Source organism: Rhea pennata, chromosome 26, assembly GCF_028389875.1.
Source record: "Rhea pennata isolate bPtePen1 chromosome 26, bPtePen1.pri, whole genome shotgun sequence".
NCBI classification, from domain to species: domain Eukaryota; kingdom Metazoa; phylum Chordata; class Aves; order Rheiformes; family Rheidae; genus Rhea; species Rhea pennata.
The window spans coordinates 4,419,896-4,433,600 of NC_084688.1; the positions used below are offsets into that span (position 1 = coordinate 4,419,896).

At 53.5% G+C, this 13,705-nt stretch overlaps 1 protein-coding gene across 2 annotated transcripts in view; it reads right to left on the reverse strand.

Moving 5' to 3' along the window:
* Positions 1-9,631: 9,631 nt before the first annotated feature.
* CRHR1 (corticotropin releasing hormone receptor 1) overlaps positions 9,632-13,705 on the reverse strand; it is a 30,936-nt gene continuing 26,862 nt past the window's right edge. For both annotated transcript variants that reach the window (XM_062595608.1, XM_062595609.1), the window contains 3 exons: positions 12,327-12,462; positions 12,064-12,105; positions 9,632-9,772 (listed from right to left, as the gene is read on the reverse strand). In XM_062595608.1, the coding sequence (XP_062451592.1) occupies positions 9,632-9,772; positions 12,064-12,105; positions 12,327-12,462 (319 nt within the window). The remainder of the gene's footprint in view (positions 9,773-12,063; positions 12,106-12,326; positions 12,463-13,705) is intronic.

Genomic DNA, 13,705 nt, shown 5'->3' on the forward strand with positions numbered 1-13,705 from the left:
GGAGAAACCCTCCCTGGTGCAATGATGCCGATGTTCAGTCTTTAGTTTTCAATTCGAGCTTGGGCTGGGCCGTGCACGTCAAGGCCGCTGCCAGCAGGGCCAGGAATGCGGCTGGGAACGGTTTCGTCCTTTTTGGAGGAGGAGAACTGGGAGGAAGGGAGGGGATTGGGGGCGAGGGTGTTTAAATCGCATACCTCTTCAAAGGGCAACCAGATTAAATTCATTCTCAGGCAGTGAATGAGGTGAAAAAAGAGAGAAAAAGAAGCCAGATGTGACTGCAATCTGGAAGGGAAGAGCAGGGACTTTGGAGCATCCTTGGCAGTCGCGAGGGAAAGGCAGGCATGGTGCAGCCGTGGTCAGGAGGTACTTGAATCCCCATTGGATTTGGGGGATTATTTTTTGCTCGTGCAGAGCAATGCTAAATCAGAAAGCAGCCGCCGCCGGTGAGTTACTGCTTTCCGAAAGGGATGCATCCTGGGATCGGGATTAGGGGATGTCGAATCCACCCAGAGCACTGGGTTAATGAAGGGGTGACCGACCGGGGAAGGACAAAGCTGCGGTGGGGAGGGAAGGGACGTGCCGAGGTCACGCCGCAGCTGCTCCTGCCGTAGCCGCGGCATGGGCACGGGAGGTGAATAGGCAGCTCTGCCTCTCAGACCACATTTGTCCCAGATCGGGTTAAAAATCAGATTTTTCCACTTTGTAAATTTTAACTGTAAACCTACAAAATTAAGGTCAATTTTGAGCTTTTTAAAACGTTCCTCGGAAAGGCTTTCATCGTTTTGGTTCAAAGCCAAAGCATCGTAGGTTTGCGGCAACTGAAAGCTGAGTGCTCTGACAATAAAATAACATTTGGGGTTTTGATTTTCCAGTGAGAAAGGACAAACAAGGAAGAAATGGGGACTGCTGTAAAGAAGAAAACAGTAATCAATGCCCAAATGTTATCCAGAAGAGAATATTTCTGACTGAGAATGTTTGAGGAGCCCTGACTAATTCTTTCCCTTCACTGTAGGGAAGAGATGATGGAGAAAAACAAAAAACACCATCAGCTTGGCCAGAGCAGCAAGGATATTATATTAATGTATATTGTACATGAATATTATTGGCCTGCTGACAAAAACCCCACTCCTCTGGGTAAGCTAAGCGATGCAGAGGCTTTTTAAAGTGCATCTCTTTGGAAACAGCAGTGACTATTGACAGGAGCGGGGTGAGCGTACGGAGCAGCGAGCGTTAAGGACAGATACAGAGGACATCAGCCAAACTCCAAAGTCTGCGGTAGTAAAAGCTCCTGAATAAATACAGACGACAGGTATCGATTTTCCTTTGCAAGCCGCACGGCTGAAAATCGCCTCCCTGGCCGGTGAAATGTGGCCCCTTCTTCAGAGCGAGGCCAAAAAGGTTGTAACGGGGAGGGAAAATAAATAATGTTATAAAAACGGGGGGGAAACGTAGCCGGCATTGCGCTCGGGCCCTGAGCAAAGCCACTCTGCGCCGGGGGGTGGGAGCTGGAAATACAAATTCAGGCAAACTAGTTCCCCTTACGAACAGCACAGGCCCGGGCTGCGATGCGCAGGGACGCTGGCTGAATTCATCCAGCTCCCCCAGAAGTCAGGATGATTCTGATGTGATATTTTGGCTTTGATGCAATTTGGCTGACGTGGTATTTTAAAATTACAGGTTGCCTTCCCTCCCAGGATGCTGGCTCAGGTGGAAATCTGCTTCCAGAGCAGCCGGTGCTGGGATGGAGGGGGCAAAAAAAAAAAAAAAAAAATGTTTCATTTGAACCTCCGCTCCAGCGTACCCGAAGGTGGGTGCCTTCACGGCCAGTTTAACTCGTTTTCTCTACAGGAGGGATGTCGGAGATGAAAAATGCGTGGCAGCCTGGTAGGATCCATCTCATGCCGTACAGTCACGCTCTTCGAGAGCCCACCCGGGCTTTTCGCCGCGACGGCTTCGTGCGCTGCCGGCGGACGATGCCGGAGCACTCTACCTGGCACGAAATCAGGGCAGAGAGACGCTCTCTCGGCCCCCGCCGCAGCCAGGTCTCAGCTAACAAGCCGTGTTTCAAGGCGAACCTGCCGGTCCGTCCCCGCAGAGGTAACTCGTGAGCGCCCGCGGCGCATGGGGACTGGCGCACGGTTGGCTTTAGCTCTCCAGCTGCGGCTTCGGGGAGCCTCCGGAGTGGACGGGTGACGTTTTTAAGGCTGCTTCATCACAAAAGCGACCACGAGGTCCGAACGCCCAAGCCTCTTTCAGAAGTGGGATTTTGGGCTCCTGCTTCCCACGTGGCGTCGCAGGGGCAGAGTTAAGGGTATTTGGAGGTCCGCTTTCGCCGAGTGACCCGCCTGTCATTACCGTAGGGTTATGGGTGGCTAAGCGATGTTTAAACCTGCTCAAAACCCTACGGGGATGAATTCGGCGCTTGAGGCTGCACCCTGAAGGCTGGTGCCCAGTGCCCAGCCGCTGCCTGTGCCCACTCCTTAGCGCACGCTGTGCCCTCGCCGCGGCGAAGATCCGCTATGCCGGCGAGTTTGTCGCACCGTCGAGCCCAGAGGTGCTAATTACCCTCCGGCGAGAGGGAGAAGGGCGCAAAGCCCACGGAGCCGGAGCCCGTTCGACCTTCCCCTTCCGCTGCAGGCGCTGCGCCGGGCCGGGATGCTCCCTGGGAAGACGAGACGTTGTTGGGAGCGTGCGAAGTTTCCAGCTCCGCTTGCCGGCGCGGCCGGCGGGCTGGGGATTAGCGCGTCTCCGCGAAGCGCGGGCAGCGCCGAGCGCGACCGGCTTCGACAGCGAAGCGGCCGCCGGCTGCCCTTGGGGACCGGCGAGGACGTCGGCAATGGGACGGAGCTGCAAAACTGGCCGCTTCGCCGCCCTCGCAGCTCCTGAGCTGCTCCCTGCTCGGGGACGGCTCTCGGACCCCCCCGGCCGTGGGCAGCTTTCCCGTTTGCAGGCGGGGTATTACCAGGTGCCAACGCGCTTCGGCAAGGTGGCCAGCTCTGTCCTGCTCGCTGGTGTCCCGTCAGGTAATTAGCTGCTGTTTGCATCTGTTAAGTGTGCAATTAGTGTCCTATTAATGCAAATAATGCACCGACGGTGGCTGCAGCTCAGCTGCCGAGCGGGAAGTGGGTGCCTGTTTCGGGGCCGCCTCTCGCACCAGCACCGGAGAAGGGACGGGGAGTGAGCTCGAGCGAGCAGAAGGTCTGTCCAGGCTTAACTCTACCGTTCGCAGCAGAAAATTCCTGGTGCATCCGGGGTTAATACCTGAGCAGCTGTAGCGGAGGCAGCGCGAGCAGCGGCCCGCCGAGCCCTCGCACGGGCAAGGCTGCTCGGCTTTGGGAAAGCTGCCGGCAATCTTGATTAACAGTCTCTTCATCTGCTCGCGCTGGTGATAAGCCACGGGAGCTCTGGGCCATTGCAGCTCTATAATCAAGAGGGTTTGAAAGAAGCAATTTTCTCCTCTCGCAACCCGGTTAATTCGCATTTAATTGCTACCCATTTTGCATAGGTTTTCCTGACTTGCCGCAGCGTTGTCTCCTCGCTTCATCCTCTCCAGCGAGACGGCAGTGCTTGGCTTGCATGTTGTCTTGCCAGGCTGGGATTTGTGAGCCTCTGGTTGTGTCCTGGCCTTCATGTCTCTCCATACAATTTAGCCATAGCAGGCAAGCCTGAGATGTGGCTTTTATAGGAAAAATCACTGGGGACTGGACTGTTCTTTGTTCCTTGCTATCACGCACTGCTTTGGGGAAAAGAAATACAAAAAAACTGGAAATCATGGGAATTAAATGTAAGTGGGAAATCTGAGGGGGCAGAAATCATGCCTTCCTTTAGAAAACTAAAATATAAAAGGCAACAAGCCAGATATTTCCGCAATTTAGCATTTTAAGCAGAATACTTTCCTCCTGGGGTCAGAGAGACAGGCGTTCTAGGCAGATCTGAATCTGAATACTTGGTTTTGACCCAGGTCCAGGTTGGCAGAGCCCAGCAAGTGTTTCTTCCCTTCACCAGCTCTGTTTCTGACCCACTGCACATGAATTACTGCCAGATAATCCAGGCTCCTCTTGGCCTCTTGCTTTTTTTACTTGCTATTTTTCCTTGCTAGTAATCATCAGATGAGTTTCCTGTAGCATCACCGGCACGAAGGAAGCAGCCGGAGCCAACCTGGCGTGGAAAACGCTGCAGAACGAGCCCCGCTCCCCCAGCGCAAGGGGCTTTTTTATTTCCTTATTCAATCTGCAGTCTCTAAACGCATCTTAATCATGTTAATGCATTAAAATATAGCTCCCATTAGCTGCCCAAATAGTTTTCATCGGAATCATCAGCATTTCTATTACCACGGCTCTGGGTTAGTGATGCAGCACCGGTCAAACTTCAATAAAAATGTAATAATTCTAGTCTGCAGTCTGAGCCTTGCCCAAAATATCTCATCTGAATTTCCTTTCTATACAACACATACGGTCACAGGGCTTTCTTTTCTGGCTAATACTGAGGGCTTAAAGCTGCTCTTGCAGCGGATGGCGTTTGCACATGCTGTTCAGGCCTGGGTTTCTGTCTGATGACACCTCTGCGAGCGGGAGGGCTGCGGGTGTTTAACCCAGGGCTCCCCTTTCTCTCCCATATTTCATGCGCTCACAGCTCTCCTCCCAAGCCCTCAGCTGCCTGGCAGCTGGTCAGGGCTCTCCAACCACCCTGGCTCCCAAAATCCTCCTGCAAAAGGACCTCATCCAGCCTCCTGCGACACCCCCAGCGCGGGACAGTCACAGCCCTGGAAGGGCGAGAGCCTCCTAGTTGCAACCCGGTTGGATCATCTGCTCTCCCAAAGGCCGGTTTCATCCCAAGCGAAGCTGAAGTCCCCTTGGAAGCAGAGACATGCTAATAGGACCTGACAGCCGGGAACGCTCCTTTGAGACCAAGCCAGCAGCCCAGACACCTTGCGGTCAGAGCTCAGCGATGCTCAGCGGACAAACCCTGCAGACACCGTTCGGGCTGAACCTGGACGGCGCTGTCACGGACGCCGGGTGCAGGCAGGGGGAGAAGCGGGAAGCAGGCGTTTGCCATTTGCCTCAATGCAGAAGCTCAGAGGCAGCAAATGAAGCCACCAGGTGCTAGGAGATAAGAAGGAGACACGTCTGCTGCAGGACACGTTCTGCTGAACAACTGAGGGCCGTGGAGGAACCGCTGGCTGGGTCAGGACGGGGTGTCTCCTCTTGCGGCTGTTTGCCCCAGGGCAGAAGGAAGCTCCGGGCTGCCGAGGGGACCATCAAGTCTCCCATCGCACTGACATCCCTTTTCCAGCTCCTGAAGCAGGCACGAGGCCTGGCTAATTGGGGCTGGAAGATGCTCTGCAGCAGACGTGGCTGGCATGATGGGGCTCAGGAGCCGGTTACGCAATGTGACGTGAATCTGTGCCTCAGTTTCCCCTGCTGCCTATCCTGCTCCTAGAAGGCCTAGAGGCAGCTTGGAGGAGCCAAAAATCTGACTTTTCCACAGAAGCTTGTGGCCAGGAGGAGGAAGAGGGAGCCCCGAGCATGCTGAGCAACGGACAGGCTCTCCGACGGCTTCAGAAGTGGCCTGGTTGGTGTTTTGGATCTTTAGATTGCCTCCAAACTGGAAAAACACAATCCTTTGAAAAATTCATGAGGGCGGCAGAGAGCTGCCTGTCTCTCGCTGCCGCTCTCTTTTGAAAGCCATTTAACTGTGATGGTTGTGACAAATGTCAGCGGGAGGCTTGCACCGGCGGGCAGAGTCACGTGTGTGAGAGGACACAGGAATTAAAGGCTGGACTTTAATTCGGGGCTTTGGCAGAGCAGGAAGGACAGTACATCCCAGGCGAGAGGCATTGCGGGGCGAGCAGCACCCAAAGCCACAAATTAGACAGTATGGCTAGAAAAAAGCATGAGATTTCTACTCCCTGACCACCTCCCACCTCTTCCAGGCAGGATCATTGCCTGCCGGAGAAGGCATGAGGAGGGTTAAATAGCCAGAAATGGCCCATAACTGCTGAAAAACGCGTAGAAATATGCTCTCTGAGCCGGGCTGGAAGAGAGGGAGCAGATGCTTCCAGCTTGGCTTTAAATGCAAGCTGTGAACCCTCTGATTCTGCTGCCCAGGGTGGGATTCGCCTGAGCGCGGCCACCTCAGAGCCCGCTGGCTGGCTCGGCCCCTTCCCAGCTGCGGGAAACATGCAGCACCTGCAAAACAGGTGATTGCTACGGGTCCACCAACAGCAGGTCCTGCGTGGGACCGCGGGCTTGCTCCTCTGGTGGTCCTCGATCTGCCGGGGGAAGGAGAGCTGGGAGGTAAAACACCCACCGGGATCTGGCCCCACACTTCGGCTGCGGCTGAGATACAATTCCAAGGCTGGAGACCACCTCCGGGACGGCCTTCACGTGCTAATTGAATAAACGAGCTAAATTAAATTCCATCGGCCATCTGTGCCTTCCTGTAGCGCCTCGGTGTGGGGGCAGGACCCGCCGCCGGCTTTCTCGCTGTCTGGCCCAAGACCCCCCCCGCCTTAGCTCCTCAAGGGCCTGTCTGCTCTTCTTGGGACCCCCCTCAGCCCTGAGATATCTCAACATCTTTAAGGGTTAATGCAGGATTGTCTCGACAAGCCACAAGCTCCTCAAGAGCGCAGAAGACAGCAATTGGCAGGTCATTAATCCGGGAATTACTCCATAACTTTAAATACAATCATGTAATCAGCAGGAACCTGTAATTATTATTTATGTGCATGGTGCTTACCAAATTACAGCGCTCTCCGAGGCTCTGCACGATGAGCAAATTAATCCCATGATGGACGACGTTGACCAGAAAGCGTTGTTTGTGTCTGAATTTCTCTAGTAAACATTGATGGGCAAAACGAAATTCGGTTTTAATTGGTGTCCCCCCTCCCCTTTCCCCCCCCCAATCCTGCTGGGAAGCACATGACGATTTTAGCCTGTCTCGGCTCAGCTGGCGCGAGAGCAGCGGGCGCCGCGTGGAAAGCTTCAAGGGGCGGCTGGTTTTTGCAGCCCTGATGGCACTCGGGGGGAGATGCCCCAGGCAGCTCCTCAACCTCTGCACGGCAAGAGCAGAAGGTGCCGGAGCCTAGTGCTTCTCTCCAAGAGAAAAACAGCCCTGGAAAGTCCTTGCGAGGGGAATCATAGTAATTTTAATCAAAGAAAGCTGAGAATACACACACCTCTCCCTAGCTATGGAAAGCAAAGCAGTGTCAATCTGAGCAGACCTCCGAGAGGAGGAGACCAGGAAAGCAGCGGTGCAAACACGGATGCTTTTAGTTTGGGTTTCTTGGTTGGGTTTTAAAATTTTCGGCTTCATTCCCCTCCTCGCCCGCCCCTTCCCCAGGTGACTCAGCTTTAGAAAAAGCCAAACTGAATGTACGCTGCGTCGCTTTTTGGTAATGTCTCTCGTACGTGCAGCGAAAAAGTTCCTGGGAGCGTTTTCCCTTCTCCCTAGCAGGCAGAGCTTGATCCTCTGCTACCAGTGCACCCAGCCAAGCAATCAAACCAACCCAGGAGGAAGCAGAGGAAAGGGAAAAGTTTTTCAGCTCTTTTCGCCGGGTTTGTACCATTTTGCAAATTGCCTTAAAGGGGAATAAAAACCCGGCGCTGCTGCTTTTTCCCGGTGCACAGCTCCGGGGCTCTTTCTCGCGCCGGCGGATCGGTTACGGGGCAGTTCCTGGGCCAGGGGCTGTTGGTTGATGGATGAACCTGTACAAGGAGCAAAACCTGCGCCACGTGCTGGGCTCGGCCCTTGCTCCGGGCGCGTGGCGATACCGAGCCGCTCTCCTCTGGGGAGGTATCACGGCTGCGGGCACGTTTTTACAGGCCATGGAGCATTCCCGGGTTTGGCTGCACGGCAGATGTGTGGGTAGGGGACCTCAGAAAGGAGGAAAATGGGAGGAATTTGCTTCAAACTGCTCAACTTCCTGAACATTTAAAGAAAGAAACTGGAGGTTTTAGTCTGTGTCTAACTTTATAGGAAAAAAAAAGAAAAAGATTTTATTCTTTTCTGGCATTTTAACCCAAGGAAGTCAGAGCAGTGCTATTTCGGAGCTGCTTCCAACCTCCCCAGGGCAGGGAATAGTGATGACTTCTTCAGAGTGGGGAAACTGAGGCACAGCAGCATGAAGCAGCTCAAAGCCAGTCCCTTGGGTCCAGGGAGCAGACCCGGTGCCGGGGCACCTGTGGACCCCCCAGCTCCGAGGCGACAAAACTCCTCCGCAGGGAGGGACCAGTTTGCATCCTCCACCTTGCCAGGACCTTGCAGGGAGGGAGACCACGGCTCCTCCAAGGCACTTGACCCTCGCAAGGGAATTACTTTTCCCCAACGGCTCCATCTCATGACTAAGAGTAAGCTTGGTGCAAACCCCAACTTTAAGGGTAAAAGCAAGGCAGGAAGGAGGAGGATGAAGCCATGACATTACCGAGCCTGGTGGCCCCGCTGGGACCTGCAACCGCTCTCCTTCTTCTTGCCAGCGCTCCTTGCCCCAGCTCTTTCCTTGCAGGAGTGGGAGGCTTGGACCTGAGCCACAAGCTCGAGGCAGCAGCGCGGGGCAGAGAGCGGCTCTGCCCACGTCCCCGGGCACCTCTTGAGCCGCAGGTGCCACCTGAGCGAGAAGCGATGATTAAGCTGAGCTGTGTTCGGACTTGAGGAAATTAATAAACGCACAGGCTTGGTTTTGGCAGAGGAAAGAGGCCCAGGAGAGCCGGGAGGCTTCAGCCCAGTGTGCTACATTGGTTGCTTAGTGCCCTAACTGGAAAGGACAACCTTTGGGTGTGAGGACCTCAACTTTTTCCTCCCATTGAGGCTCTGCTTTGTATCCTCCATGCTAAAACAAGAAATGAAAATGGTTGAAAAGGGCAAAGGATGTGGGACCTCCAGGACCATCCTGCTGCCTGGAGAGGAGCAGCCAGCACCACAAGGGCTGCTGGGGACATGATGAGGGGCAGGGGTGGGTGTATGGGCTTGAATAACCCCCATGGTATAAAAACCCAGCTATGTAAAGCAAAGTCTAGACACAGCCCTGGGCTCTCCATTCATTCCCAGTCAACCCAGACAGTTTTAGGTCATCAGTGAAGCATCCCCAGTGCACGCTCGCTGACAGGGTGACCAAGCTTTCCCCACACATCACACTAGGACTAGTGGGGCCAGGTACTGCACACTAATTTCCCAAGATGTTGACCCCACAAGCCATTCTGGTGGTGGCCCCATGTCCTGACCCCTCAGAGCAGTTGACCAGCCCATCCCAGGCAAGGAGCTCGGACAGGCCCAAGGGAGGCAGCAACACAATGTGGGGCCGTGGTTCCTGGGATGAAGGCCATCAGGGATGCTGTGGCAGCTGCTAGTGAGGCAGCTACGATGTCTTGGGGCTCCTGTGGCTCCTTTCCCAGCTCCAGCAAGTCAGGGAGATGAAGAAGCAGTCTTGGCTGTCTCATCCCCCATGATAGTCCTAGAAGCTGGATGCGAGCAGCTGTAGGGTTTCCTGTAGCTCTGGTGAACTTGCCCTGCCCTCCGCTAGGCGTTGACACTGGGCAGTGCGGGAAAGACCTGGCTGCCCTGCTGTGCTCCCCTGCAGGGCGGTGGCCCCGAGGGGACGTGGCCCTCTCGGCCTGGCCGGTGGTTCCCTCGCGGCTCACACTGCCGTGGACTGCTTGATGCTGTGGAAGCTGACGCGGGTCGGTGAGGTGGGGATGGACATGGCCCGAGCCACGCGGGCCCGGATGGAGTGCTTGTCCTGCCACCGGTGCCACCGCTTCCGCACGGCCGATCGGACCTGGGGACGAGACACAGGGGAGGGGGGCATTTAGGATCCGCGCGGCTGCCAAACTGCTTCCTCTGCATGTGATGTGCTCTGCAGCAATGTTAACTGAGCCTCTGGATGCTGCAGGGGCAAGCAGTAATCGGGATGGTTGCATGGCTTTTTTGGGGGGACTGAGGCACCGAAGCAGTTCATCTGATGTAGCAAGTGAAAACAAGCGGGAAGCAAATGCTGCTGCTGTATTGCATTATGTTACGTTGGAGGTTAGATCACACAAATGGGTTGGTCCCTTCCTACATCAAACCCCCTAGGACTACAGAAAGGGCAAGCCGATCTACCTGCAGCAAAGGAGAGCCCAGGACTCTGCACTGGCTTGGGGCACCATCCCATGGGGACCCAGGTGTCCCGCTACCTGCTCCTCTTCTCTGGTCCCACTTTTCAGGGTTCAGAAACAAAAGTGAGTTCAGATGTTGCTCATTGACCCTGGCCATCCTTGCCTTCAGCCTTTCAGCTAGAAACACCACTAAAACCCAGCTCGGCTTGAGCCTGCAGTCCAGGAAAGGTCCCAGGAGTCCCTGTCAGGTCCCAAGACACCTGGCTTTATTTGACATGATGCCTGTGAAATTCAGCTCTTGCAGTTCTGCTTCGAAGGACAGGAGATGAACCTAACTGCCAGTGCCTCCGAGTATGAAATGGAAATGAGAGGGAGAGATAAATCTGGCCAGGCACGCGCTGAAGAGCAGCTCTATCTCAGATGCTGTGTGCGATTGCAGGAGCAGGCTGGAAGGGACATGAGTGACAGCTGGAGACATTTTATGGCTTTTGTTGTTCGTGCTAGTTGCTTTTCTTCAACATTAATTCTGGCCTGTGACAACACAAGGGCTTGGTGCAGCAGGTAAATATTGAAGAAATGCCTTTCCATCAACTGCAATGTGGGATGGCCCCCCAGGAGGTGGGCGCTGGACGGGGATGCCTGAGACAGCAGGCAGCTCCTCAAAACAGTCAGCTTTGGGGAAAATAAGCAAGCAGGTTTGGGCAGAAAAACTCTGGCCCTGAAACGGCAGCATCGGGGAGTTATTAGCACATCTGAGCCCATTAGGTCAGAATGCTGCCAGCATTGGATCGGTCTCTTATTGCGGAAAAGTGGTTTGAAATATAATGCAAAAAAGGATCTGTGTCTTCTCTGGAGGCTTTAAAACACTTTTTGTGTTTCCTTTCCCTTGGGCTCTGCTTCTGCTGATCGAGCTCCGCCATTGAGCCTCACAGTGAGCAAAGGTGCGAGAGCATTTGCAAGGAGGCAGTGGAACAAGCTGCCCAAATGATCGATCCCAATGTACAGTGGGCCTCTGCTCTCACCTTCTTTGCTCTTCTCTACGTGTACTTTGGGTCAGAGCTTGGGAGCTGACCCTATCCTGTGTGCCCGGTACGCACAGGTGCACAGGGTTTCTTCCAGGGAAGGATTTACACAAGGGACAAAGTGACCGGGGCAGGGGGACATGCATGCACCTCCTAGAGGGACCGTTCTTGGATATGGATTTTCTTCCTCTAGATGGAAGCTTCCAGGAGGAAACACAGGAAAACATGCTTTCTGTGATATGTTTCATTTTTGCAGAAATTTCTGCAAAGGGCTAAACCCCATTCACTTCATGGGAAAAAGGTGGCAAAAATTCTCCGTTTTCTTGGGTTTTTGAGGCTGAGTCTTCTTGTTAAACCAAACCAAGTAACTAAACAAGCCACAACAAATGATAAACCTCAGTGAAATAATGTTTGAAAGATAGAGACAGCTTTCCAAACAATGAAGCCATGGAAGCTATCAGCTGTGTTTGTTTTGGAAGGGCTTTTCATGGGCAATTCTCACAAAAAGCAAGTGAAACCACAAGGACCTGCAAAAGTCTCCTGAATTTCCTGTGAGAAACAAGAGCTCTTTCTCTACTGGCTTCTACCAGAGCAGTGCTCATGGTGGGGGGTTCCCCCATGGACATGGCTGCAGACTGAGATAAAGCTCTGACTTTGATGCTGGAAACACCTTCATCTGGGGAACTCATTTCTCCGAAGCCGAAGAGACCCTGGCTCACCCCAGACATTAGTCCCTGATGCTGGACTTGGTCCCAGCCCCCTTTCTCTACCAGGGGGGTCGGTCCAGATGTCACATGCTCAGGTCCAGGCACCCTCTGAGCCCACACACCAGACCCAGTGCAGAGGCAGGAGCCCCTCAAGCTGCCTCCAACTGAGCTTGTGTCTGCATGCAAGGAACCGCATAGATGTGCCCTGAGTGGCTGCCACTTGTCCCCAGCCCCCATGCTCACCTCGCTGTTCAAGAAGCAGTAGAAAACAGAGACGAAGAAGCCCTGGAAGAGAGAAAGAGAAGAGAAACAGAGTTATCACCAGTGCATGTGGCTTTGTGTCAGCATAGCCACCTTGGAGCAACTCTGGGATTTGGGGTGGTCACTCCTGCTTTCACAGCAGGGATGAGGTGGCTGGAGTGGAGTGAGGAAGGGCCTGTTTTCTGGCTGACACCGCATCCCTTGGGGAACTGGGATGGCAGCACTACTAGTGCCAAGAACCTTACCTGGAAGGACTCCAGGAAGGAGTTGAAGTAGATGAAGACGATCCTGGAGATCTCATCCTCTCCCGGGTTGACGAAGAACAGCATGTAGGTGATTCCCAGTAAAGGCAACAGCACCAGAGTGGCCTTGACAGCTTTTCTAGGAAAGAAACATAGAGCTGAGCTGCAGGCCTTACTCTAGGATTGTCTCAGGCATGGCTGGCTGATTGGGCTGGTCAAGGCAAGGCAAACCAGTGGCTAGGAAAGGATGGAGTGGAGCTGGGCTCATCTTTGCTGGGAGGGATCTGATTTCTGGTGATGGTTTCTGGATCATGCAGGCTGGAACCATCTGGGCTGGCGTGTGTATGTGCACACAGCATTTCAGAGAGACTGACCAACTCTTGTGAGATAAAATACAGTGGGGTCTTAAGGTGCCTTTGCATTTTGGGTATCATGCTTTGGTTTCTCCAGTCAGGAAGGGAGGTGTATAGACTTGATTAAAAAAGAATTAAGGAGAGAAAAACGATTCATAGCCATCAATACAAGTTTATGAAAAACTGATCTCATCTAATTAATTTGATCTCTCTTCTTGATGAGATTACAAGTTTGGTTTGTAAAAGTAATAGTGCTGAGGCAAGAGACTCCTGGAAGGATCTAGGCTTGATCTCATTCATTTTGATTAAGGAAGAAGAACAATGCAAAGTCAACACTTCTTTTGATAAAACTCTTGTTAACACACAGATCCCAACTGCAGTTTAGCACAGGGAAAAATAATCTCCTAGTGGTTTCAGGTGGGGTCCTATAGGCACCAGTCATGGAACCTGTGCAGGTCCATGGCTGTATTGATGACCTGGAGGAAAGCCATATTTTCACCCCAAAAAACTGTCAAATGTCATAGAGACCCGAGGAGCTAGAAATAATTGAGCCTGAGCTGGCTTCGAAGAGCAACTTGGAGGCTTGGGCAGCAGCCAGGGCTTGTAATGCCATTCAAGTCTGGGCTCAGTACCTGCCTCCTGATACAGACTGTTTGGAGTAGCCTCAGAGAGGTTGTTGGAGCATGGTGCCCAGTTCTAGTGAGAAACCAGACGGGTTTGGAGGGGAGATGCAAAGAACGGGTGGAAAATCCATCTCAAAGGGGGACGTGATGTGCTTAGCTTAGCTAAGCTAAGCAGATGGCAAGGCTGGGACTCCCCACACCTAGTGCTAGAAAAGGAGCAGCTTCACCAGAAAACTTCCCAGTTTAGAGGCCTACAGTTTGATGCAGCGGATCCTGCTCTTGACATGGGACACAACATCCCAGGGGACTTCAGGCTGGCAAACAAGAGTGTAGCAAGAACCAGGAATTAGAGATTAAAAATAAGGGACAGGACTTGCCCATGGGGTAACAGCCCCAGGGCAGCAGC